General features: G+C 41.3%; 5 protein-coding genes across 6 annotated transcripts; 3 read left to right on the top strand and 2 right to left on the bottom strand.

The window, feature by feature from the left end:
- The first annotated feature begins 84 nt into the window (after positions 1-84).
- On the top strand, positions 85-6,570 carry LOC111652514 (serine/threonine-protein kinase PAK 2). Its single transcript, XM_023402797.2, has 8 exons — positions 85-157; positions 2,323-2,371; positions 3,100-3,212; positions 3,351-3,468; positions 3,589-3,688; positions 3,789-3,985; positions 5,204-5,341; positions 5,445-6,570. The coding sequence occupies exons 3-8, from the start codon at positions 3,169-3,171 to the stop codon at positions 5,529-5,531; spliced, it is 684 nt and encodes a 227-aa protein (XP_023258565.2). The 5' UTR covers positions 85-157; positions 2,323-2,371; positions 3,100-3,168; the 3' UTR covers positions 5,532-6,570.
- A 227-nt stretch (positions 6,571-6,797) lies between these two features.
- rpp21 (ribonuclease P subunit p21) lies at positions 6,798-10,156 on the top strand. The gene is made up of 5 exons (XM_023402801.2): positions 6,798-6,955; positions 7,079-7,179; positions 8,088-8,170; positions 8,347-8,481; positions 9,236-10,156. The coding sequence occupies exons 1-5, from the start codon at positions 6,899-6,901 to the stop codon at positions 9,340-9,342; spliced, it is 483 nt and encodes a 160-aa protein (XP_023258569.1). The 5' UTR covers positions 6,798-6,898; the 3' UTR covers positions 9,343-10,156.
- On the bottom strand, positions 9,486-12,188 carry aqp12 (aquaporin 12). 2 transcript variants are annotated; one of them, XM_023402800.2, is made up of 3 exons: positions 10,667-12,160; positions 9,899-10,015; positions 9,486-9,808 (listed from the first exon to the last, which is right to left on the bottom strand). In XM_023402800.2, the coding sequence occupies exons 1-3, from the start codon at positions 11,259-11,261 to the stop codon at positions 9,681-9,683; spliced, it is 840 nt and encodes a 279-aa protein (XP_023258568.1). In that variant the 5' UTR covers positions 11,262-12,160; the 3' UTR covers positions 9,486-9,680. The 2 variants fall into 2 exon arrangements, with proteins under 2 accessions (XP_023258568.1, XP_087029180.1); XM_087173054.1 differs by having other exon boundaries at positions 9,486-10,015; positions 10,667-12,188.
- A 1,016-nt stretch (positions 12,189-13,204) lies between these two features.
- On the top strand, positions 13,205-20,178 carry slc35d1a (solute carrier family 35 member D1a). Its single transcript, XM_023402798.2, has 12 exons — positions 13,205-13,410; positions 13,688-13,721; positions 13,851-13,937; positions 14,705-14,772; positions 14,907-14,978; positions 15,164-15,232; positions 15,433-15,535; positions 16,189-16,281; positions 17,017-17,084; positions 17,306-17,384; positions 17,463-17,545; positions 18,845-20,178. The coding sequence occupies exons 1-12, from the start codon at positions 13,301-13,303 to the stop codon at positions 18,948-18,950; spliced, it is 972 nt and encodes a 323-aa protein (XP_023258566.1). The 5' UTR covers positions 13,205-13,300; the 3' UTR covers positions 18,951-20,178.
- Positions 20,179-20,785: 607 nt separating this feature from the next.
- On the bottom strand, positions 20,786-24,624 carry LOC111652518 (transmembrane protein 205). Its single transcript, XM_023402802.2, has 2 exons — positions 23,746-24,624; positions 20,786-23,665 (listed from the first exon to the last, which is right to left on the bottom strand). Exons 1-2 carry the CDS (start codon positions 23,899-23,901, stop codon positions 23,363-23,365), a joined length of 459 nt encoding a protein of 152 aa, XP_023258570.1. The 5' UTR covers positions 23,902-24,624; the 3' UTR covers positions 20,786-23,362.
- Between the last annotated feature and the right edge of the window lie 16 nt (positions 24,625-24,640).

Here is a 24,640-nt window from a genome sequence, read left to right as displayed (position 1 = left end):
TTATAAAACCATTGACTAAACGATACATTCATTTCTGTCACATTAATGTGCTGTTTCCTCATAACTCCCTGTGTGATTGTTTGTGGTTCACAGGAACCATCGTCAGCATCGGAGATCCCAAGAAGAAGTACACACGATATGAAAAGATTGGTCAGGGGTGAGTGAAGATTTGTCTGTAGACCATGTGAAAGGATTTAAGTTTATATGTGTGTGATCCAATGTTGCCTTCATAATAACGTTAAAACCTAGTTGCTCACCAGGTGCCGATTGAGCAGGTGGATGCAAATCAGAACTTTTACTGAATGTTAATGACAGTGGCAAGAAAAACGATGTGAATCCTCTGGACTTATCTGGTTTTCTGCATTGATTAATGATAAAATCTGATCTTCATCTAAGTCACAACTAAAGACAAACACAACAATTATAATCTTTTCTGCCTTTATCCTTATTGAACACACCCATTGAACATTCACAGTGCTGGTGGAACAAGTGAGCGGACCCTTGGAGTTAATAACTGGTCGAACCTCCTTTAGCTCCAATAACCTGAAACCAGCTCTTCCAGTAGCTGCTGATCAGAGCTGCACACTGTTCAGGAAGTTTGGGCCGTTGTTCATTATAGAACTGCTTCAGCTCAGACAGATTCTCAGGATGTCTGTGTGAGCGGTTTCTCTTCAGCTCAGTCCACAGCGTCTCTACTGGACTGAGGTCTGTGCTCAGACTCGGCCACTGCAGAAGGTGGATTTTCTTCGTCTGTCGTAGCTTTACTTTGAAGTTTTTGGCCATTGCTCTGATGCATCACACAGTTTGTACCGAGCTTCAGCAGGTGATGGACACCCTGACATCATGTTGGTATGTAAACAAGTCAGCCTCAGTTTCATCAGTCCACAGAACATTTTCTTAGTTGTGTTGTGGAGTGTCAAGATGCTTTTTGGCCTGAACTTCAGGGACTTCAGGGATTTTTATTTTTGGAGAACAGCAGCTTCAGCTGTGGTGAACAACGAGCTCTGGGATGTCTGTATGTTTGACTCACGAACAGAGATGTTAACCAGCTCCGATGATTCCTTTAAGCCTTTAGCTGTGACTCTGAGCTTCTTTCCTTCTTTCCGTCATCTTAGCTGCACGTCCACTTCCAGGGAGAGCAGCCACAGAACTGAATCATCTCCATTCACAGACAGTTTGTCTGACTGGTCTGATAAAGATCCAAACTCTGAGATCACTCTGTACGCCTTTCAGCTTTATGCTTAGGTTCACATCAGCAGATGTGTTTTGTAAAACTCAAAATGTTTAAGTGTTTTTTTTATAAGTCAAGGGAGCTCTAACCCACACCTCCAATCTGGTTTCATTCACTGGCCTCCAGCTGTGATAACTCCTGACTCCGGTTAGCTTTTGTTGATGTCGCTGGGAGTTCACAAACGTTTTCCAACCTGCGCTTTGAATGTTTGAATGGTTTCTATATGGAGAAGAAGTGTTATAACTTAGTGGAAGATCTGGCCACTGGTCAAACCACATTTAAACATAAATACAGATCATTCCAAGGGGTTCACTTACTTTTCTTGCCATTATATTATGTTATAGCTGATTTGGAGAAATCGTAATAGTTGGAGAGACAAGAGCGACATGAAAACCAGCTTTGTGAGAAGGATTTTCCAGCGTTGGTTTTACTCACAAATGCTTCAACGAGACACTGACTGTGGGGTGACACTATGGTGACACTGTTTTTCTAGTGTTTCTCACACAGCGTACAGCAACACTGAGTACACCTCTAAATGTTTTCAGAGGATTTGCCTCCATTCTTCTTTGGCTACAAACAAATAAAATTGTATTAAAATAACGTTGTTTAACATTTTAGTGATGTTGACCAGGAATGCACTCATTTGTTTTTTGTTTACTGCACAAAAACAACGTGTTATGTCACACCGCTAACATGTGAATCATAGCAGTGAAGTGTTTTCAGTGCGAACATGACAACATGTTATAACAGTTAGCAGCCACAGCGCTCGTATTGTTTTCAACGTGTGTGTGTGTGTGTGTGTGTGTGTGAGAGAGAGATCATGGCATAATGTGCCGGAGACAACTACTGTAGCAAGAACTACCACAGAGAACTTTAGCGGGTGTTTTATATGTCTCACCACAATAGCAACACGACCTGCAAGATACAGTCACTTTGGTCTAGTTGAGATCAACATGAAGTAGAAGTTTGTGAGTACTTTGAATAATAATAATGATCACTGAGGACTTATGGGTCGAGATGATCTCTAGTTTGATTGGACTGTTGGTTTAAATGTGAGTTGAAGTAACCTGGTGATGTCGTGGTTCTGACAGGGCGTCGGGAACAGTATTCACAGCCATTGATGTCGCCACAGGACAAGAGGTGAGTGATGACACTAACCAGTGAAGTAGTGGACCTCATTGTGAAACACGGCTCATTGGGAGCACTAACATATGGATGTTATTTCACCGACATACTTTCCACCAGGGCTGCACAATACAAAAAAAAAAAAAAATGTGTTTCTTTTGGCAGATATTTTGATTTCAGTTGGAATGATTGTTTTTGCATTTTAATTTTCACTGAAAAATTTAAAAATAATGAGAAAATCTGATTTTTAGGCCGGGGTGTCGTAGTTGCACCAGAACGCTTATGGTGCTAACAATACACAACAATGTGGTGACACATTTTACCTTTATCAAAAATTGAAGCTGCTGTGATTTGGATATTGCAATTGGCCCTATTATGATTTGGATTGTTTGATTGTGCAGCCCGACTTTCTACAGAAATGTTTGTATCTTAAAGTCACTTTGATGCTACAGAAAAGAGTTGGGACACAATAAATGGCTGTATACTCACTGATTGTTTACCACAAAGCTAATTTACATAGCAACGTTTACACAAGTAAAAGAGTACACAAGAGTTAGACAAGAAGTGCTTCATCATACAGGCAGAGGAAGAGTCGGAGGAAGCAGACGACTTACAGACACATACAGTCATATCAAAGACGAAGAGAAAGATTGAAATATGAATTATGGTCCCTTGAGTATAAATGGTTCATTTAATAATTAAGAATATGTGAATATGTGGCCTCTTGTACTGTCTTTCTACAGGTCGCCATCAAACAGATCAACCTACAAAAGCAGCCGAAGAAGGAGCTGATCATCAATGAGATTCTAGTGATGAAGGAGTTGAAGAACCCCAACATTGTCAACTTTTTAGACAGGTAGGAGTGAAGGCACACCTGCAGTCTGACAGCATGTAATAACACTTACCATACATTTAACAAGTAATCACAAAATCCTGGTTGGATCTGACGTGGAGCGTCTTCCTCTGTACCTCCTTGAATATTTCACGTTGTCAGTTTCCTGATGGGGGAGGAGCTGTTTGTGGTGATGGAGTATCTGGCCGGTGGCTCGCTGACAGATGTGGTTACAGAGACTTGTATGGATGAGGCCCAGATAGCTGCTGTCTGCCGAGAGGTAAACTCCACACTTTACAGCAGTGGTTCATACCAGAGGAATCTTTACCTGAAATCCCACAAAAAAATAAATGCTCAACAACTTTTCCCCGTTTCCTCCCATTTATCTCCACATGTGCAGTGTTTACAGGCTTTGGATTTCCTACATGCGAACCAAGTCATCCACAGAGACATTAAAAGTGACAACGTGCTACTCGGGATGGATGGCTCTGTCAAGCTGAGTAAGTCCTTCGTGCGGCTGTTGTCAGCAGCCTGATGAACGTAGATGACTGTGGTCTTTTACCGTTACTGTGTATTTACTCTCCTCCGTCTCCTCGACAGCCGATTTTGGCTTCTGTGCCCAGATCACTCCAGAGCAGAGCAAACGTAGCACCATGGTAGGAACGCCTTACTGGATGGCTCCTGAGGTGGTGACCAGGAAGGCTTATGGGCCTAAAGTAGACATTTGGTCACTGGGTATTATGGCCATTGAGATGGTTGAAGGAGAGCCTCCTTACCTGAACGAGAACCCACTACGAGTGAGTACAGAGCATTTTCAATCCTCTCTGTGGAGCATGATGTGGCTGCCCGGATTTGTTTTTCATTTCCAACACTTACACTGACCGAACCTCTCCCACATAAATCATCTGAAGCTTTGGTTCAAAGGTCTGTCAGAAGCTAATGTACATAATTGCTTGGGGTGTAACTTGATGCAAAAATAATTAGTGACTCATGGGATCATTGATTTGTTTGTGTAAGACTTCTGTCTGCAGTCCGTCCACTCATGAGTCAACACAAAGTGGGACAAACACTCGAGTGTCTCACGAGTTTGTCCTTCTCTCCCCATGCGGTAACAAGATTCAGGGAATGAGTCAGACACTAAAGAGTTAAATGGTTATTGTTATCTGAAGTTGCCAGGACACAAATAATCTGTCAAGTTTCTTTTCCTGTTTTACTGTCTGTGGCTGCTTTTGCTGTTTAGTATTCAAGTTGTGTGCGGATGCTGTTGAGTTCTGTCCATTGAATCCTGCCATAATGAAGTGTGTGTGTGTGTGTGTGTGTGTGTGTGTGTGTGTGTGTGTGTGTGTCCTCATGGAAAACACATCAAGTTTTAAAAAGCATTGAATTCAGTTTCCTCAAAAAATGGCTTTATGAGGTTTTAAAAAGTCTTACATTAATTAACAAAACTCTTAGATATTTCCTGTTGGCTGCTTCAGGCGACAGTGTGATTACACACATGTGTGTAATTGCAGGCTGCTGGGAGACGGGACACACATGTAAACTAAAACTAAGACAGTGGTGCAACAGTGATTTGTGTCCAGGAGGCTGTTTAATCCTCTTTTGTGTAGTTCCAGTCAGAACCATCAGACCTGTAGCAGATACTATCACCACTGCTGCTACGGTAACGAGGAAGCTCGTTGTCTCGTACTGGGTCATTTAACATGGTGAACCCTGCAGACAGCCAGTGTTGAATTACCTGCTCTTAATCTGTTTATACTCCATCTCACAGACCTTCAATGTCAACACAGTCAAAACCTGTTAGTCCTATCAGTTACAGTTTGTTATTGGTTTTTGTAAAGGAGGAAAAGGCCTTGAAGTGTCTGTGTGAATGATGGGTTAGAAAATGTTAAAGATTTTCCTCGTAATGTTTTTGTGTAACACTTAAATATCATGAATTAAAAACAGAACAGATTGTTTGACCTTGTAGTAGATGTCACAGTGTGTTGTCCTTTCTCTCTTCTCTTCCCCTGATGCAGGCGTTATACCTGATTGCCACGAACGGCACACCTGAGCTTCAGAATCCCGAGAAGCTGTCTCCAGTTTTCAGAGATTTCCTCAACCGTTGTCTGGAAATGGATGTGGAGAAAAGAGGCGGAGGCAAAGAGCTGCTGCAGGTTAATTACTTTTCCAGTTATTGGATTTCCTTTTCATTGAACTCTTCAGTGGTTTAATTGAAGTAACACTCCTCTTCCTTGTTCATTTAATCCTGTCGTGCAGCATCCGTTCCTGAAGCTGGCGAAGCCGCTCTCCAGCCTCACACCTCTCATCCTGGCAGCCAAGGAGGCCATGAAGGGCAATCGTTAGCTGATGAAACTCGCTACCCTGCCTTCCCATGCTGTGCACAGATATGTGCCAACCATTTAGATTTCGTGCCAGACAATAGGCTGAGAGTGACATGCCACTCTTGATGCACCAGCCTTATAAGCCCTGACAAACCTCACTGTGAAGAAGACCAAAAATATAGAGCACAACCCCACCGCTGTCCACGTGAACTCTATTCTCACTCAGACGTCAGAAGACAAGTCAAACTAAAGTGCTTAGTTTCAGAGTCAGTCGTAGTTGTTTTGTACAACAGATCTCCTGGTGACAAGTTAGGGCTAGGCTTGTATTTAACTTGGAATGAAGAAGATGCCTAGTTCTGTTTAGTTTTTTTAATCAACTGCCTTAAACAAATGCAAAATGTTGCCTAATGTATTGTTGATTGTGTCAGTGTCTCTTTTCCCATGATTTTTACTACCTTTGTAATTTACCTTTTCAGCTTGTCAGTGTCTTAGTTATTTTGATACTTGAATTTCATATTTGTCCCCCTTCTTGTGATGTAATGGGTCTCATTCATTGAACACTCTTTGCTATTTCCACATCGACTCGTGTTTTATGGACGTTTTCTCTCACAGATTTTTATAGGAAACATTTCAGTGCATTTATCATCATGAGCATGTGCTGTGATTGTGTAGTTCTTCGATTGCCACACCCAACAGACTTACTGTACCAGTTCTTCCCCTGTATCATTAGACTCCGGATACCAGAGGTGCACCTTACAGGCAAATTAAGATGTTAGATTGACAGGGTTTATACTTTCTTCTCTATTGTTATTAAAAAATGAGTATTGTATGTTGAAATCTGTCCTTTGTGTTCTTCTGGACTAAACAAATGCGCTTTTCCCATGTGTATATTATGTACTTAATAAGTAGTTTGACAAAAAAAAAAAAAAGTGGCCATATCATTCTGGTTAGCTGTCGAAAGTTGGTAAAGACAATTTGTTGACTGTTTCTTTTTCTTTTCTGGACGACTAACAACCTTGTCTGCGCACTCGAAATAAATGCAACTGTTCTTGCTTTTGTGATTTGGGTGTGAAAGTGATTGGTGTGCAGTCATCACCTTTTTTTTCTAATGTCACACATCAGTAGAGCATTAACAACCTGCTCTACCTATACTGTATGTTTGTGGAACTAATGGTGACTTTCATTTATCATTGTTAGTTTTTTTATAAGAATAAGTGTCTTTATTTTGAAGTAGTCTCACAGAATTTTTTTTTTTTGGGCGCTCTTATTGTGAAGGGGTGGCCCGGAAGTGCAACGGTTGTTACCGGCGGAGCTCAGGCTGTAGCAGCTCAAAGTTTACTCGCATCACGACGGAGCTGAGAGTCTGTTTCTTTCTGACCTTTATACGTAATGGCGCAAAACCTGAAAGACAAAGAAGCTTATCAAAGACTGAACTATTTATACCAGGTACGGAACCAACACTTAAGTTTAAAGCTAATCGCTAATCACGTGGCTAACATGCTAGCAAGTAGCCACCTCGCTCAGCGGTAACTAACGAGTTAACGATCTAACGGTCTTATTCCTCTACAGGCTGCACATTGTGTTTTATCTGAAAACCCAGAAAACGTTGAGCTGGCTCGTTTCTACTGCTTCACACAGAAGACCATTGCAAGACGATTAGTTCTCAGACAGTAAGTTAAATCTTATCATGCAGAGCTGCTGGTCTGTTGTTACTTTTATTTTGAAGGCAGGATTGTGAGCAATGTTACGTCACTTGCTCCAATTAAGTAAAGCAGCATGGTTTATGTGTTGTTTTTGTTTTTGTTTTTATTTATACGGTTTAATAGGCAGGGGAAATGTGCCCATTAATGGAAACTCGCGTTATTTATTTATGTTTCAGGCTTCACAGTTGATTTCATATTTTTATATTTATATTTTGTTTTATTTAATTTTATACATCAGTTGATTTTTTTTAATCTAACTTTGCTAATTTGACGCTCTTTTTTTATTGGATAAGGCAGTTGATATAGTAATATATATTTTTGTCCCATTAAAAGACCAAAACCAATCATGAACTGATCATAGAGACAAATGTTGTCCTTGTACTCAAAGTCTGATATAAAACAATATATTCCTCTGTGCAAATAACTATTAAAGAGCCACATCATTGCACTTGGTGGCATATTACTTCAGTGTAGTTTATTTTTTGTCAGTTCCACATGAACCATCCTGCTGCTGTTAATACTCATTAGTGCACCAAATACGTATTAATCCACCAGTAAATATTAATCCATACTTGTGGAATGTTTATTGGAAATTACTGCACCTTTTATTAAACTAAAAGTATATATTTGTGACCCATTTTAAAAGATAAGCATCCTTAGTAGGAACCAATGGACTCTGGGATGAGAGCCACAGACAGGGTGGCTGAATCAGAAAGTACAGAGAGACAGATTAACACATTGTTGGTTTTTCAGAGGTGTGGTGAATTTGAAAAAATGAAAACTTCAGACACAACCAGCCTTAACTCGAATGAAGTTCCACCTCTCAGGGCATGAATGTGTTTTTCAGTGTCAGTTAATGGTTCGTTTTATTGCAGAGACCCATCAGTGAAGAGAACATTATGCAAGAAGTGCTGCTCATTGCTCATCCCTGGTGTAACTGCTACAACAAGACAACGAAGTAAGTTTGCCATTTAGAGGCACAGCATAAACACTGCTGTTTACTTTTCCCATGTTACCATGCACTGTGTTCTGAGTGATAGATATTCCAGAAGATTACTGAGCTAGTTTATTCATGCATTTCAGAGATAAACATTCTGTCAGTTTGAATCACTAACCTTCTTTTTGTTTTCTCAGGAAAAAAGAGAAAGACTCGCTTCACTGTGGTGAGGTGTCTCAGCTGTGGGCAGAGCAAGGCGCTGCTGAATAATCCAGATTATTGTTTATGGGCCGATCGTCCCGAGGCACAGCTGGCGCAGCAGAAGCAACCAGGTGACAAACCTTTAAATAACACTGCACCTCAGCTTCTCAGAGGATGGTGTGAAGAAGCATTAAGTATGTGGTGTGAAATCTTTGTAGCCGTGCTAAATTTAATGTTAAAACAGACTGTGAGATTAAAATAGTTATAAGACTGTAAATTGGCTGCCAAAGTAGAATTAGAAACAAGCAGCAAATTCATATTTTTCAACTCCCACTGAGGCAGACTTGAAAAGGGCCAACACCATAGACTGTAAATAAAGATGGATGTAGCCTCCTACCTTTTGAATCTCAGAGTGAGCTGCTACACCGTCGCCATCTTGGCAGTGTCTGACTCCGCCCCTAACTCCCAGCTAATGCAAAAATGGGCAAAGAGGAGGGATGTTTAGAGCCAAGACTTTGTTTGTGGCAGATTTGCTCACCCACCTGTCACTCAAATAGGCCACGCCCTCAATCCTCCATAACTTTAGTCCTTAATAAAATGTAAACAGGTGAGTTATATAAACAGGTGTCATGAAGGAGGAAATTAGCTCTAGAGACCAAAACAGTTTTTGTACCAGGCTGTAAACATGTTTATTTCTGCTGTAAAGTTGGACATTTTAACATGGGAGTCTATGGGGACTGACTCACTGTTGGAGCCAGACTCTAGTGGCCACTAGAGGAACTGCAGGTTTCAGCACGACTGTTTGCTTCATGTTTCAGCCCTGGAGGTTGCCTGTTGGCAAACGCTTTGTACTGAACATTATGATTTCTTCCTTGTTCTCTACAGATCCAGGCCGCTCTGCTAAAAACCAGCCAAAACAGACCAAGGAAAAAGACCCAGAACCTTCACGATCCTGTGAACCCAGCGCTACACAGAGCGCTGCCAGCACGTAGCAGCAGTCCCTGTTTTTTGACTTATGTTTCTCTTTAGTTTAGTTTATTTTTTGTATGATTTTATTTTTTTATTACATCAAGTGTCATTCTTAGTGATGCCACCAGATGACCCTCATGTAGCAAAGAAGTGCTGCTGAAAGTGGTTTTGTTACAAAGGAAAAACTTTATTGATCATTGAAAACAGCAGACAAGGATGGAAAAGGTACATTCATTTCAGTTAGGATTATTTTGGTCGAATGTTTTAGGTTGTCTACACAGACTTGTTAAGATGACGTAAACATCTCTTTGCCGTTTGTCGTCAAGTACTTAGCTAAAAGGGAAGATTCTAGTAGTTTCTCTCACTGTTTCTTCTTCTCTGCTTTGTCTCCTTTTGGCACTCTGAATCGTGTCTTCTGGAAATAAAACAGGTTCTTGGCGAAAATCCTCGGGATGTGTCCCATGTACAAGAGAAGAGCCAGAGTCATTCCTGGAAAACAGACAGTCGCTCTGAACAGTGTGTTCACTCTCAAGGAGCTGTCAGCTAATGCATGTATATTTGATTTATTTAATAACTTACCCGTGAGAGAACTCAGCCAGTAGACCACTGCATACTCTGTGAAGGTGAATCCAGGACAGTGGAAGGTGAGGCCGTAGGCCAGAGATGGATTCATGTACGCTGAGGTGTAGCCTCTGGCTGGAAAATGGAAAAGGAAAAATAAGATTTATGTCTGTTGCTCTATGTTTTAGTGATCAAACTGAGGAAGCAGACACAAAAATCTCTGAAATGACATTGTGTTGTCTTTGAAACATCTGCAATAAAAACAGAAAAACTGAACTGAGAGAAAATCTTTGCATGACAAGAAAAGTATGGTCACATGAAAACATGGGCTTCTCATGGGGTCTGGGAGGAAGCAGATGATGACATGCATGACTTACATTAAGATGGAGGTCAAGGAACTCATTTAATGTTGATACAAACAGAAGTGTACTGAAGGAAAAGCTTAAATTGGGGCACAACCCTGATCCAGACATAATTGGTTAATAAGAATGTGAACAGTGGAAGGAAAGGTTGCAGCTGATTCAGGCTAAATAACTAAAAGTGTTTGAATTCTCTGGGGGTGCACAGACTGATGTCTGATGCACTGAGCCATGGCAGAGAGAAGAGGGTGTGTGTTACACTGATTTTTTCATTTTCATGATATTTAGTTTTCAAATGTTTTAAATTTTCATTTCATTCCTGTTCTTTTTCTTGCTCTCATTTCCTCATATTTACAAATATAAAGTTTTGTTGTAAGAATTTAGAAGCTTTTTTATGCAGGGATGAGAAAGGTGGGATCAGACTTACCTGTATGGGACAGGAATGTGAGGAGGACAGCGATCAGAGGAACCCTGATCAGAGCAGACCTGCGGCGCAGGTTTAGGTGGACCAGGTGAAAGATGAGCGCACAAACACACTCTGTGAAAAAACCCTGAAGCAAAGAGACCAGCAGAGATGTGCTGCACTCTCTAGCCATCAGGTTTTTGATCATGTGCATGTCTGTCAGCTCCAGGCCCCAGTAGTATACAGCCACAAGGAGGGCCAGATGGGCCCCGAGAAACTGGGCTACAACAGTGAGCAGAGTGAGCAGGGTGGTGGCCTCCAGCTGCAGGAACCCCTGCACAGCCAGGGTGGGATTCCCTGACATGCCACCACAGATCACACCGTGGGTCAGCAGCAACACAAACAGCATGGTCACAGTCACATCAGGACCCAAGCCCCCAGCCCACTCTCCCACCTCTACAATGGTCTGCACCTCCAGCCAGCATGCCACCAGCATGAAGGATGAGGCAAACTCCAAGATGAAGCTAAAACGAGGCCATTTTCTAACGAGCGTTCGAACTGAGGCTGCAAAAATCACAACAGCCACGAAGTAACCCAGGGATGCGTTCAGTCCAGACATGGCTCAGATCAGATGTCCCCTGCTGTTGCTCCTCAAAAAGGAAACAAATGTGGGTTTGATTCAACAACTGTTAGACAACGTGGCACATGCAGGGACACATTTCTTATCATGGACACGTCAGGTTGTTATCCCACAACCACCTGCCAAAATACACATGTGTCGTTGCAAGGTCAGGTCAGGAAGCTGGCCCTCATTCACTGATATTTTATAATTAGATCAAAGCTTTGAAGCTTAAATGCCTCCTCCCCTCTCTCTAGAGGAAAATGTCTTCCGCAAATGTTTTATTTTTTCCCCCGTTACAAAATGGCAGAGGAAAAATGACAATGCAAATGCCACATATCCCCATTGGATTCATAAATGTGGGGGATGGTAGTTCAGTTAATGATAAAAACATGCTGCAGATCGCACTTCAACAGTGTGTGCAGCTGAATCAGCAGCAGTACATGTGGCTCTAATCTTAAATAACAGATCCCATGTGAAATCTCTTACAGCGTGAAAACACAGGTAAAGTCACGAGGAGCATGTAACAATAATTCAAGTTATTTAAAATAATAAATTACAGTATATTGCTTTTCAGTGGTAACTGACGGGAAGACTGGGATAAACTGTTAAATCCAGGTGTGGAGCTGTGCCCAGAGTTACCTGCTGCCAGAAGAGGTTCTCCTTCTCCTACTCGGTCATTATTGATTATTGAGAGTAGATTAATTGGCCAAAATGGCACCAGCATTGTCATTTAAAATAAAATCCGCAGCACAATAAAGTGTGCAAAAAAGTGAAGGACGCTAATTACTTAATGGAGTAACAGTATGTTGAAGGCTTTTTGTGTGGTTGCTGTATTCATGCAAATACACTACTCCTGCAGAAAAGTAATATATGACATATTTCCCTATGTATACATGTAACTACATCCTCTGGATATAAGTTATATATATATGAAATAAACATAGCAATGTTTGTATATGTATACATATTCAAAATATCTATAAAATGCATTTATCTTTAAATTGTATAGCATGTTGCAACCATAATTTTCTTATTAATTCCTCATTAATTTTAAACATCTTAACATTCTGGGGAAAGTGGTCTCAGACTTTTGGTCCCTACTGTATAAAATATCAACATATACTGACAAACTTTGGGATGGACATATATTTATGTAACATGTCAACAATAAACATACAGTACATATTTGTATGGGCTGGACATTTGTCAATAAATGAAATTGTTCCAATTTCTAATAGGAGCAAAACTTGAATATGTTATGAATGAGTAATTAAAATGAGAAAACAATCACTAAAGCCTGATTTTTGTGACTTATTTCCAACACTGAGGCAAATGAAGCATCATCTTCAAACTAGAGACCTGATGATACTGTAAATATAAAAAACTTATTGATTATGGTCCAATCCTTAAACAATTATTTGCCACCATCTTGTGGTTGAACACTTTTATACAACTGCTGCAACTCCAACCTTATTTTTCAATATGACAAATAATACACACAATGTAAATATGATAATAATTGTGGGTTTTTAGTTTTTTGTAATCCAAATTGAGTTTAGGTCCAATAATCAATGGACCTGTTAACTTGTGATTGGACTATATAGATCACATGTAAGGTTAAACACCAGGAAGTGCTGCAGATGAAAATGTGGGACTAAAACTACAGCTGCGGAGAAGATAAACATCTCCGCCCAGCTCCTGCTTTAAATGTGTTTCCCAAATGTAATAAATAAGCAGAGTGTGTTGTTTTCAGCTCCGTGTGTGACCCGGGTCAGATAATCCGGCAAACCGCAGTGTCCTGGTGTAAATCACACAGGCGGAAAATTAACCCAAAAATTGTTGTATGTGCCCTGTGAGTTTCAGACTTGAGGCGGCGGAAGTTGTGGTGTGCGCGCGCGCGCGTGTGTGTGTGTGTGTGTGTGTGTGTGTGTGTGTGAGAGAGAGAGAGAGAGAGAGAGAGAGAGAGAAGCGGAGCAGCGATGGCAGGGGTAGAGCCGACACCGACGCTCAGAGAGGAATGAGAACTTGTCGGGGGGATGGCGGACAAACCTCTGACGGTGTTCGTGAAGCTGTTCGCCGCGGGGTTTTACGGTCTCAGCTCGTTTCTCATCGTCGTGGTGAATAAAAGCGTCCTCACTAACTACAGGTAACGGTTTTCGCTCACGGCTCTGACGGTTGTAGTAGGAAAACAAACCTACCGTGTTAGCTAAACCTAGCTACTGGAAGTTGTGCTGGTCGCGGAGGAGCTTATTAGCTAACGGCAACTTTATGCTAGCGAGGGCAGCTAGTGGCTGGAGACAGGAGAGCTCCACTCACGTTAGCATTTAGCAAGACTGTTATATTTTAAATATTAAATACGAGGTGACTGTGCTCAGCCTGTAGAGTTCACTGGCACTAACGGGGGCTCAACTCTGCTGTTTCAGGTTCCCTTCTTCAATATGTGTCGGAATTGGACAAGTAAGTTGAAGGATTTTGCCTTTTTTTTTTTTTTTTTACGTTACCAAACACTATCCTGAGCTAAGACTAATGTTCAATTGAATGCGCGCGCGCGCGCGTGTGTGTGTGTGTGTGTGTGTGTGTGTGCAGATGTTGGCCACTGTGCTTGTGCTGTGGGTGGGCAAGGCTGCGAGGGTGATCAGCTTCCCGGACTTTGATGAGACCATACCTCGCAAGGTGAGACCCCTTGTTTTTGGATGAAAATGACCATCAACCGTCTTGTTTTACAAACTCAAATATGTTCAGTTTACTGTCATTTAAGTAAAGTGGCCAGATCTCTGAAATTAAAACCGGGGACATTTCCAGTTCAGCGGTCAATATATCATTAAAATATCCAATGTTTTTACCTATGAAATAAAAAGGTGGACAGTCATGTATTGTGACCATGGTAACTGTTGCACTGTAATAAACTATTGTGTAGGGCGACTGATAAAATGAGGACTCCCTACCTCTGAAGTAGTTTGAAGTTTGTTTGAATTATGTTTGTTTTTGTTTACTGCCTAGTTATAAACCCCTAACCAATGGGTGAGCAGCTAACCTTTTCTCTACCCTAGAGACAACAACAACAAAAAAGAATCAGAAACATCTGATTGGATAACTCTATTTTGATGGTTTTAGCTTCCCCCCCCCACCCCCCATTGGCTGAAACAAGCACAACGCTAGACTTCTGTTTTTAATTACAAAAGCTGAAAACAGTGACATTTCCGGGGACAGCTCCAACCAGGGACAGGCCACAAAAAACAGGGACTGTCCCTAGAAATCAGGGACATCTGGTCACACTACATTTAAGACAAGCATAAATCAGAAAATTTAAACACCTGAGACACTGGAGCAAAGGAATTGACGTTGACGTGTTTTCCTGGTTCAGTTTTATCTGCGTGGTTTAATCTACTCGTCTGGTCAGTCCTTTCTGCTCTCAATGCCTAAATATGTTTTTTTTCTAGACGTTTCCTCTACCTCTTCTTTATGTGGGAAATCAAATCACTGGTCTGTTTGGAACCAAAAGGCTTAAGTAAGTCCACATTGCCCCGGCTGAATGATGATGAAAGTTCATTCAGTGTCATCATGAGCTCATTGGGCATGGCTGTTGATGTTTTGCCAAGTAAAAGACTATTTCCCATCACAATTTATGTTCTCTTCCACCAGCCTGCCAATGTTCACTGTCCTCAGGAGGTTCTCCATTTTATTCACAATGCTGGCTGAGGGACTTCTGCTAAAGTAAGATCGCGCATGACAGATAACCCACTTTTCTTGGTGATTTACTGGTCCTTGAATGTAGCGGGGAATGGCTTTAGTAGAAGAAAACCAAGCCTTTCTCTTTGTACTGTATTGGTGGCTTTTATTTGCAGCTCAAAGCACTCAGATTGAATTTCATTGCTCTGCTATTCTTTGACCTTTGGCAGGAAGAAATTCTCCAGGCCAGTCCAACTGACAGTATTTACAATGATCCTCGGGGCGTTCATAGCCGCAAGGTAAGCTCTGCTCCATCCAGGTGTCCCCGCTGTTAACCAAAGCAGAATTACCCTCACTACAAAGGGTGGTCTCGTCCTGATATATGTGCCCACTTAAATGATATGGTCTTCAGGGTCATTAGACACATGTTGTATATCTGTAGTTGAACAGAGCACGCCTGCAGCTAACTGAACACTTTCTATCTTGTCTCTGTTCGTAGTGCTGACTTGTCCTTTGACCTGCAAGGCTACGTGTTCATCCTCCTGAACGATGTGCTGACTGCAGCCAACGGAGCCTATGTGAAACAAAAATTAGATGCGAAGGTATGGGGCTGAACCACCTGATGAATAGTTGCCATTGTTGGGTAGGAGCTGTTTTTGGCCTTGAGCTGATGTTGGTGAATTTAGAGAACCCAAACTGTCCTTCAGAGTCCGGCTCAAAGGAACGTGTGTCGAGTCGGTTCTTTTCACTCCCCACTAAGTGGATTTAATTATCACTGTTTAAGCAGCTGTGCTGCTGTGCTATATTATTTTTAAACACTTTCTTGCATAATTCTTTTAGCAGTCTGGTTAATAACTGCCTGACTGTCCAGTTAGAAATGGCCCGTAGCTCGCTTTAGTCGGTTTTGATGTCACATGAGCAGACTGCTCAGCTCTCACATTACAGCAGAGGCAGAACTGGATCCAGATTTAGTCTGTGATGTCTGTGGAGCACCATCTGCTAGCACCGAGCTAAACAGAGAGGTGTGTGACTGATATTGCGAGAGAGTGAAAGATGGAGACACGTGAAACAGAATCAGACGGATGCTAACAAGAGGTTCTAGGTTGTGCAGTGGGCCGGCCACGCATGACATCTGTGTGCTAGTTAGTGAGGAATGTACTGAAAGACTTGTGAATAACCCTCTCTGTTCTGGCTCTGCTTATTTTTCATGTTCCTGTTGCTCCCTGCCCATCTATTCCTGTGTTCTCTCTCACAGGAGTTGGGGAAGTATGGATTATTGTATTATAATGCATTATTTATGATAATTCCCACGCTGCTGTTGGCTCATGTGACTGGAGATATGCAGAAGGTAAGCTGTTTGACTCTTCCTCTGTTTGTTCTGTCCCGTCTGTAAGATCTATTTCTACTTATCCTTACTAAAAAAATAAGATTTTATAGGTGTCACTTTCTGACAATGATTGATTGGACTGTGGCTAAACTATAAAATGAAGTCATTGAAGTGAGCTCATGGCCTTGGTAGTGATTAGTTATTACAGGGTTTACTGCTAAATTGAAGTGACTGCACATATGTGAAGGCTTGGGCGTGTGCTGTAAATATGAGCAGTCTGTTTGTTGGTCAGTGTTGGCAGAGACCTTCTGGTTTGCCCAGCTGGGGCCCAGCAGCCAGAGAGGCACAAAGCTGCTATTATGCACCTAGTAGAGTTATTACAGCAGCGCCTACAACTCCCCTCCACTGACTAACCACAGCACAGATACAGACTACTACCTTTTAAAGCTCAGTGCTGAATTTGTATTAGTATGTACATGGGCTACAAAAGTCTGAGGACACTTTCTCCTTCGTGGTCTCAGACTTTTGGACCCTACTGTAAAGTGTTAGTTGCACCAACTCCCTAAAATGTGTTGAACTCCTCCTCCACGCTCAGTCAATCTTAATTTTCTTTCTTCCACTGAATGCCACATCAGACTCGACTTGAATTCACAATCTGTCTAGTTTTAATCCTGTTTTTCTCTTTGCTTTTCATATGCATGTGTCTGTTTTCACTGGTACTTCTTTCTGTTTCTCATGATGTTCCTCTCTCGTCAGGCGGTGGAATATGACGGTTGGTCTGATATGATTTTCCTCAGCCAGTTCATCCTCTCATGTATCATGGGGTAAGACAGAAGCTGAAGTTTATGTGTGACGTGCATGCTTGCGTGCAAGCAAACAGGATTGTGTTTTGTGCCAGAAATGAACATCTGGATTACAACAACTTTCTATTCCATCAGTGGCTGAAATCTCAACTGTTTTTATTTTGTTGCATTAACATTGAGAAATCTGATTTCATGCTCGCTCAAGTTTTGAGCTGTGAGTAATATGGCATATTGTGTTGCAGGTTTGTTCTGATGTATTCCACAGTGCTCTGCACACAGTACAACTCTGCTTTAACAACCACCATCGTGGGCTGCATCAAGGTGAGCTGCACAGCTGTATGAAGAAACAGTCAAGCACTAAAACACACAAACCTGATTCATATTCCCTCCGTCTTGCAGAACGTCCTGGTCACATACATCGGGATGGTGTTCAGTGGAGACTACATTTTCTCTTGGACTAACTTCATAGGTTTGAATATCAGGTAGGAAATAATAGTTTATTTTGGATTTTGTACTCAAATGTGACAGTTGTCTTCATAGATTCTTTTTAAATAGTTGTTTCTGGGGCCGAGGCAGAAACTTCCTCCTCATTGATCAGGCTTTACACCATGTAGACTTGAATACTCACACAACAGATTGAGTCAGTTAAATAAAAACATAAAGGGGAAGTGTAAATACCGTATTATCATACAGTGTTGTTTCCCTCTGTGAAGGGTACGTTTGTACAGACATTCATGGTTCCCAGGGGATTTATCTGAATGACTGTTCATCCACTGACTTTTGTGACAACGATTTAATATGTCCAATACTTTGGTTTATGACCTGATCCCTGTGAAACTAATGACCTCTGGATCAGCCTCACTCGGATAAGATTAGTTGGAAAAGGAAAAGGTCCATGCCGACACAGATACTGTAGATCTGACATTGTGTCACACAGCTGCAGGAATTCATATTTACATGCTGAAACTTGCTGGGAAATTTCATGATCTGTGATTTGCTGCAACACGTTCACCTCAACACTGATGTGACAAATAACAACATGTTTTCTAACCCTCTCATTTTGCCTTCAACAGTCATGAAGGTTTTCCCCCTAACGTTAATCTTAACACCAAGCGTCGTATCACAGAGACTTCCTATCTCAAGCCTTAAGAGAGGGAGAGTAGAAAATGGGATTTTGAGCTTCAACTGAAGCTACATTTCTTATTGAAACAAATAATGAAAAAGAACAGAAAAACAAAGCAGATCTGAGCCTCATGTTGTCAGGTCGGCCTCTCCACAGCTGGTCCTAGCCGCTCGGCTAACTGCAGCATCATGGTCTGTACCCACTTACATGCGTTTTGTCATCAAACTGAAACACATCGTTGGTGTGTGTCATCAGACAAGTCTCAATAAGTTCAGCCTGTTGACATTTCACTGGTTGTGTAACAGCAATAAAAGAGCAGCGATATGTCTGACACAAGTTAGCTACATGGTGGAAAGTGAAAGTCAAACAGTTCCCCATAAAGTTTGTGTAAAACACTTTTCCTATTTGAAATTAGCATAAACAATGATTTAGAAATTACTCATCTATAAAGGCTTTTTTCCTAAATCAGGTGCTAACCCCAATTACCACGGTTACCAATCTGTAAATCTGTAAAATGGCCCCAGTCTCATATTGTTCAGTGTTTTACAAAGAAAAACATCTCATCAGTTTTTTAGCTTAAACACTGCCATTCATTTACATTTTGCTTTGCTTGTCATCTGGTTTGTGACTGTGACACGGCGGCTCTCTGTTGTTGCAGTATTGCGGGCAGCTTGATCTACTCCTACATCACTTTCACAGAGGAGCAGACCAGCAAAACAAGTGACAACAACAAGCTGGACATCAAGGGCAAGGTGGTTGTATGACAGACACTGGATTTAAGTATTTTTATGCTGATGAAAAGGAAAACTCTATTTTTAGTACAACTTTTATTTATGGAGTATTTTAGTAGCAAAGGTGAGGAATTGTTGGGGATGGTGTCGAGGCGAAAGCCATGCCTGCACCATGACTCTCCTGTTGCTGCCATGGTTACGAAACCCTCCAGAGGGATTGTGGGTTGACTTTTAGATGGTGTTTTCTTTTTAAATATTTGTATTTTGATACTGTACTTGTGAGTATTGAGAAGGGAAACATGGAAGCCGTGTTATTTATATTAGAACATTTCCTGACATTTACACAGACTGAGCGTTTAAATGTTGGGATGACGTCACGTTTCCTGGACAGGAGTGTAAGAGAGATATGATCAATCGCTTGAAGCGTGGGTGTGTACTGACGAATCATGGGAATACTACATGATTATTTTAAAGGCACAATCCTTACTTTTTAATGCCTTTTCTGTTTTGCTGTTTACAAGGAATGTAACTTTAGATGCCTTCTAAGCACAGTGAGATGCACTGACACTGTCATTATCTGTTTCACTCTTCAGTACATTTCTATACATTTTTGCGCGTACACTGTTATAAGCTTGTTACAGACGGACGGTAATGACAGTGATCTAACCTCATCCTTTAAACAACCAAAGTGAATGGGCAGTGGGCTGTCGATCCCCATCGAGGATTGTGGCTTTAAATAATGTCGCTGCCTCCTTCTCGGAGAAAATTTAAAGTTGACAGTTTACATTTACTCCCTCAGTATTACAGAACGTTTGTTGTGGATACTCCATGGTTGCAGCTGGTTCTCTCTATGCAGACTTAACAAACAAGGGGACCCAGTACTTTTTCTCCACACAATGTAATCGCACTTTTAACTGAGGTCGGTCCTGCAAAAGGGTGAAACTGAGTTGCTTCACCTCCTGTTACATTAATGTGTTGAATGAGATTATTGAACCTTCCTGAAACGAACATTTCAGGTTTTTTAAGTATTACAAGAGAAACTTGGTTGTCTAAACTTTAATAGTCAGGTACATGGTTTTTTTTTTTTTTTTTTACATTTTTATCTACATCATTTTATATTTATTACTTTTTTAGACTAATATTCATTTTGTAGGTGGAGTGGGTTGTAAATTGTTGATGCTGAACTCATATCGAACAGTAACCATGGATTTGTAGCTGAAACCTGATCATGTATTTTTACATTAAAAAAACTCTGACATGATGGATTCCTTGGGATTTGTTGGTCAGGTGTTAAGATGGAATAGTTTCATGATGTTCACTCTGTGTTTGCAGCTGATCCTAAACAGTAGGTCGATGATTCCCTCTTCTGTCATATTTGGCAGAACGTGACGTCCCACAGGAACCACAGGACTGAATTACATTTGAGTCACTCTGGCTTCTGAACCGAGGCTCCATTCAGACTTCCACGATCTTCTGCCAGATTTGTTTTAAAACAAACAAAAATGATTTTAGCAGTTCTCAAAGTATTCAGACACTGTCCCCTGTGAAAACTGGATGCTTTTCAGCTCATTAGTCTTTTCTATTTCCACCACTAGGAGGCATCAAAATCAAACATTTTCAAATCTTACAAGAGTGATTTTTTTGTCCACTTTACAAATCACACCAGATGTACACACTGACTAAAGTATAGAGCTGCATGCCCCCATAGTTCATCCAAAGCTTCTAGCTTTAAAGCTAAAAGTCAATCAGTCTCAGTTGTTTCCTTTTAAGTCCACTGCATGAAGCACAGAGCCAGAACAACAGGAAATAGGTTGCACAGTAAAGATGTAGTCTTTCTCAAAAAGGAATAAAACAGGCTGAAGATCAGGTAGAGAATGATGAAACATGTTTTTATACAAAAAAAATAGACCACACATGTCAAAAAAATCTTTGATACAAACCCACTACCATTAACAGCTCATGACCTCTGACCTCATTGTTCTTCAGCTAATATGATGATAACACGTAATAGCAAACATATCATGAAGAAACAAATCAATGTAGGTAAGAGGTCCTCGAGAAAAATTCATATGCAGATACAGATTTCATGTCGATACACAAAACTGTCAAATAACTTGACGTAACAGTTTTTACAGAACTTTAAACTGGCCAAGCTTCACGGCAACGTCATAGAAAAACTGTGTGTAGAATTTAAAACAGCCAAGTAATATTGCATTGTTTCTGCCGGTATCAGGCTCATAATAAACACCTTCATCAGTCCAGTTAGAACAAACTATTAAAAAGAGGAGTTTCACAATCTGTCCTCTGCTGCCATCGCTCTGTTGGTGTTTTGTCTTTGGTTTAATGTACAGGTATTACAGACAGGAGGCACAGTCGTAGCATCGAGTGGTCAATTAACATGATTAATGTGCAAAAAGACAACAGAAAAATAATAAACCACAGATTCAAGAAAAACATACTATGACCAAAAAAAAAAAAAGCTCACAACTCAAAAATAATTTTGCTTCAATTCTCCTAATGGCTGCTTTTTTTTCCTACAGCCAGATGATAATGTTCCAACACATTGAGACTGATGTGGAGCAAATGGAGGTTTTATAAAATAAAGCTCAAAACACTTGAGGAGTTCAAGCTCCAGACCTGATCACTGTTTAAAATCCTACACCAATATATACAAGATCTGATGTGGGTTTTCCTGCGTGGCACAATGAAAGGTAGCAACATGTAGAGATCGTCCTGGGATGTGAAGGGAAGGGAAGGAGTGCGGAGGTGACATTCAAGTCAGATTCAAAGGTCACAGTGGATTAAATGTGTGTTGCATTCCCTCTTATCCACAGAGGAAGGCTGAGCTCTGACAGTTACATATATCATTGATGTATGATGATATTAATTTATGAATGTTACAGCCTGGCTCAGCTGCAAGTCTGTTTACTGCAGTTAATATAAACATAACTAGGTTAACTAGTTAACTATCTCTACTCTGTATTATGAATGCCTGCTGCCGTGGCTATGCTTATGACTGTATGGGATGTTTACAGCTTTGGCTTTTGCTGTAGAATTGGTTGTTATGGTTACTATGAAGCCACCCATGCACTCCTGTGTGTGTGTGTGTGTATTGGCATCTCAAATGTCCTATCTGACGGTAAAGCAGGGGTGACAGGTGCTTCATGAGGCTAATGTTAATACATGAGGAGATGTGAAGAGTAGTCACAGTGCACACACAGCCACGCTGCCTGTCCATGTACCGTTGGAGCTCAGCCTTTCACAATAAATGCAGTACAGGAAGTGTCGCGACATAATGTAAAAGTTACTGTGAGATGATGCAAAAAAAGTAGTTCCAAAGAAATAAAATCTTTTCTGGGGGCACTGTATTATTATTATTATTATTATTATCATCATTATATTATTACTATTATTACAGGCATTTAGTCAACACAGACCCACATAGGCTCAGTAGGCCTAAATAACACTTTGTACCACCCCAAAAAAAGACTTTTGTGCTACTCCAATACAATCCACTTTAATATGTTCAGTTAAACGGGTAATTCCCATCCCCAGAATAGCAAGTGTCTCCATCCAGAGCACACTGATAATAGTGGGACTAGAGCAAAGGTCTACCTGCTGGAGGACTCTCATAACTACACCGAGCTGCTGTGCAACAACGCAAAACAAATACCAATAAATTCTGTTTCCACTACAATAGAATCAGTTGTGCAGGTGTGTTTTGGACTAAATCAGATTGTATATCACACCAGCAGCAGCAGCCAGGAGAGAGAAAGATAGCACAATCTTTCCCTCTGATGGGAGGTGAAACACAGCCTCACAGGTGCCCTTACAGTAACATAAGAAAAGCCAGACAAACCTGTGACACCGCACTGTCAACAAGGTATTAAAGCTCCACCCAAACAGAGAGAGCAGGGCACAACAGCAAGGAAACACTTTCCTTACTAAAGGTTTCCTCCTGTTGCCTACACATAAAAACAGTGCAGTGCATTGAGCCATTTTCTATTGCAAGTGCAAAGATTTAAAAACATTCCTCATGTTTTATTTTACGGTAAGGTACCATGTGTAAAAGTAAAGGTAACAGTGTGGGGAAATCTCAAGGCACCAACCTGAGGCAGCCGCCAGCCTCAGCCACACTGGGTGAAAGGTGAAGCATTACTCAGATTGCAGGAACTGATTCGTCTCCCTGCAGCAGTTCAGAGAAATTCAGCTTCACTGACCGTGAACCAGAGGCTGAAATCTATGCATGAGACTATATCCTATCATTGTTCCCCAATGAGAGCATCATCCGACCTTTTAATCTCATTTCTAATTAAGGCAGAGATAGAAAGAAAGACTTTATGTATTAAATATATAATTTACTGCTTTGATATCAAAAGTTTCTAGATTTGTAAAGGACTGACTATGTTTCAACAATTTTACAGTCCAGCTGCTGAGTGTCAGTTTTACAGCGCGACAAGGTTTTCAGCCATGTAACAGAGACTGTAGAAATTGCAGCCGATGCAGCAGAGGTTACAGAAGGACGACAGCAGTCTGTACAGCCACAGGCGACTACTGAGGTGCCTGTATTTTACATCCGTCTCACACAGCTTGGCGTAAGCCTCACGGTTAGACGACAGGCCGATGTCCTGACCCAATCCGCACGCCTGCTCGATGAGGTGCATGTCTGCCATGATCTCTGACGTCATTTGGCCAAACCACTGCGCGTTGACGGCCGCGACCGTCACAGACACAAAGAAGATGAAGATCTGGTGAGGGAAGCAGAGACAAGACATTAAGATAATACTCAGGTTTTATGCAACGCGATGATGTGGAACAAACGACACACCTGAAAGGCTTCCCGGTCATCCAGCATGTCGCTGGGATGATACACAGCGTAGATGGTGAGGTTGAAGAAGGCACAAGCTGAACCCAGGTGGAGGTAGAACGGGACGAGACGACTCTGAATAAACCCATATGTGTGTCTGTTCAGGTGGTTGTCCATCACAAAGCCTGTGCAGAAATCAGGACAACTGATTAGCACAACCTTATTTTCATAGAGACACTAATTCATTAAGGTCTGACAGTTACATGGACAATAATATTCTAAAAAGAACAAGATTAAGAAGCAGTTTCTGACCTTGCTTCTCGCCTCTAAGGTTGCAGAGGGTCACAGTGGTATACCACCGTACCAACATGACAGAAATACGAGGTTTGTGGTTGAACACTGGCAGGAAGCTCAGATGTTGCTATGTGCTGGAGGCTAAGGAGTAGTTTACAATGAATTCTATAACTGCTGCAAAGCATATAGATGAGAGTGTAAATGTCACGGCTCTATAAACAACAATCAGACACACCTTGGTTTTCCACGTAAGCATTGTCACTGAACTGCAAGAAAAGCTAATCAAGGTCTGGATGTAGGCATAACGGTGGCCATGAAAAAAGTGTGATGATACAGAGGTGCTTCACTGAGGTCCTATTCACATTCTGTGTGAGCCAATCAGAAATATAAATACATATACTGTGATCCAAACACTTGAGCCACATTGGGTGGCGGCTGGGAACCAAACTGTAGGACCACTTCAGTCACGACTGCGTTGTGCAAATACCATAAAAACAAATGTCCTACATGCATTCTGTATCTTAAATGAGTTACCATCTCTCTCTCTCTGTATACGTGTGTGTGTGTGTGTGTGTGTGTGTGTGTGTGTGTGTGTGTGTGTGTGTGTGTGTGTGGCACCAAC

This window comes from Seriola lalandi, unplaced genomic scaffold (genome assembly GCF_002814215.2).
Source record: "Seriola lalandi dorsalis isolate HSWRI2012SDOR001 ecotype SW California unplaced genomic scaffold, Sedor1 jcf7180002054003, whole genome shotgun sequence".
Taxonomy (NCBI): Eukaryota; Metazoa; Chordata; class Actinopteri; order Carangiformes; family Carangidae; genus Seriola; species Seriola lalandi.
Note: the sequence above shows the minus strand (reverse complement) of the source record. Positions and strands in the feature narration are given on the sequence as shown.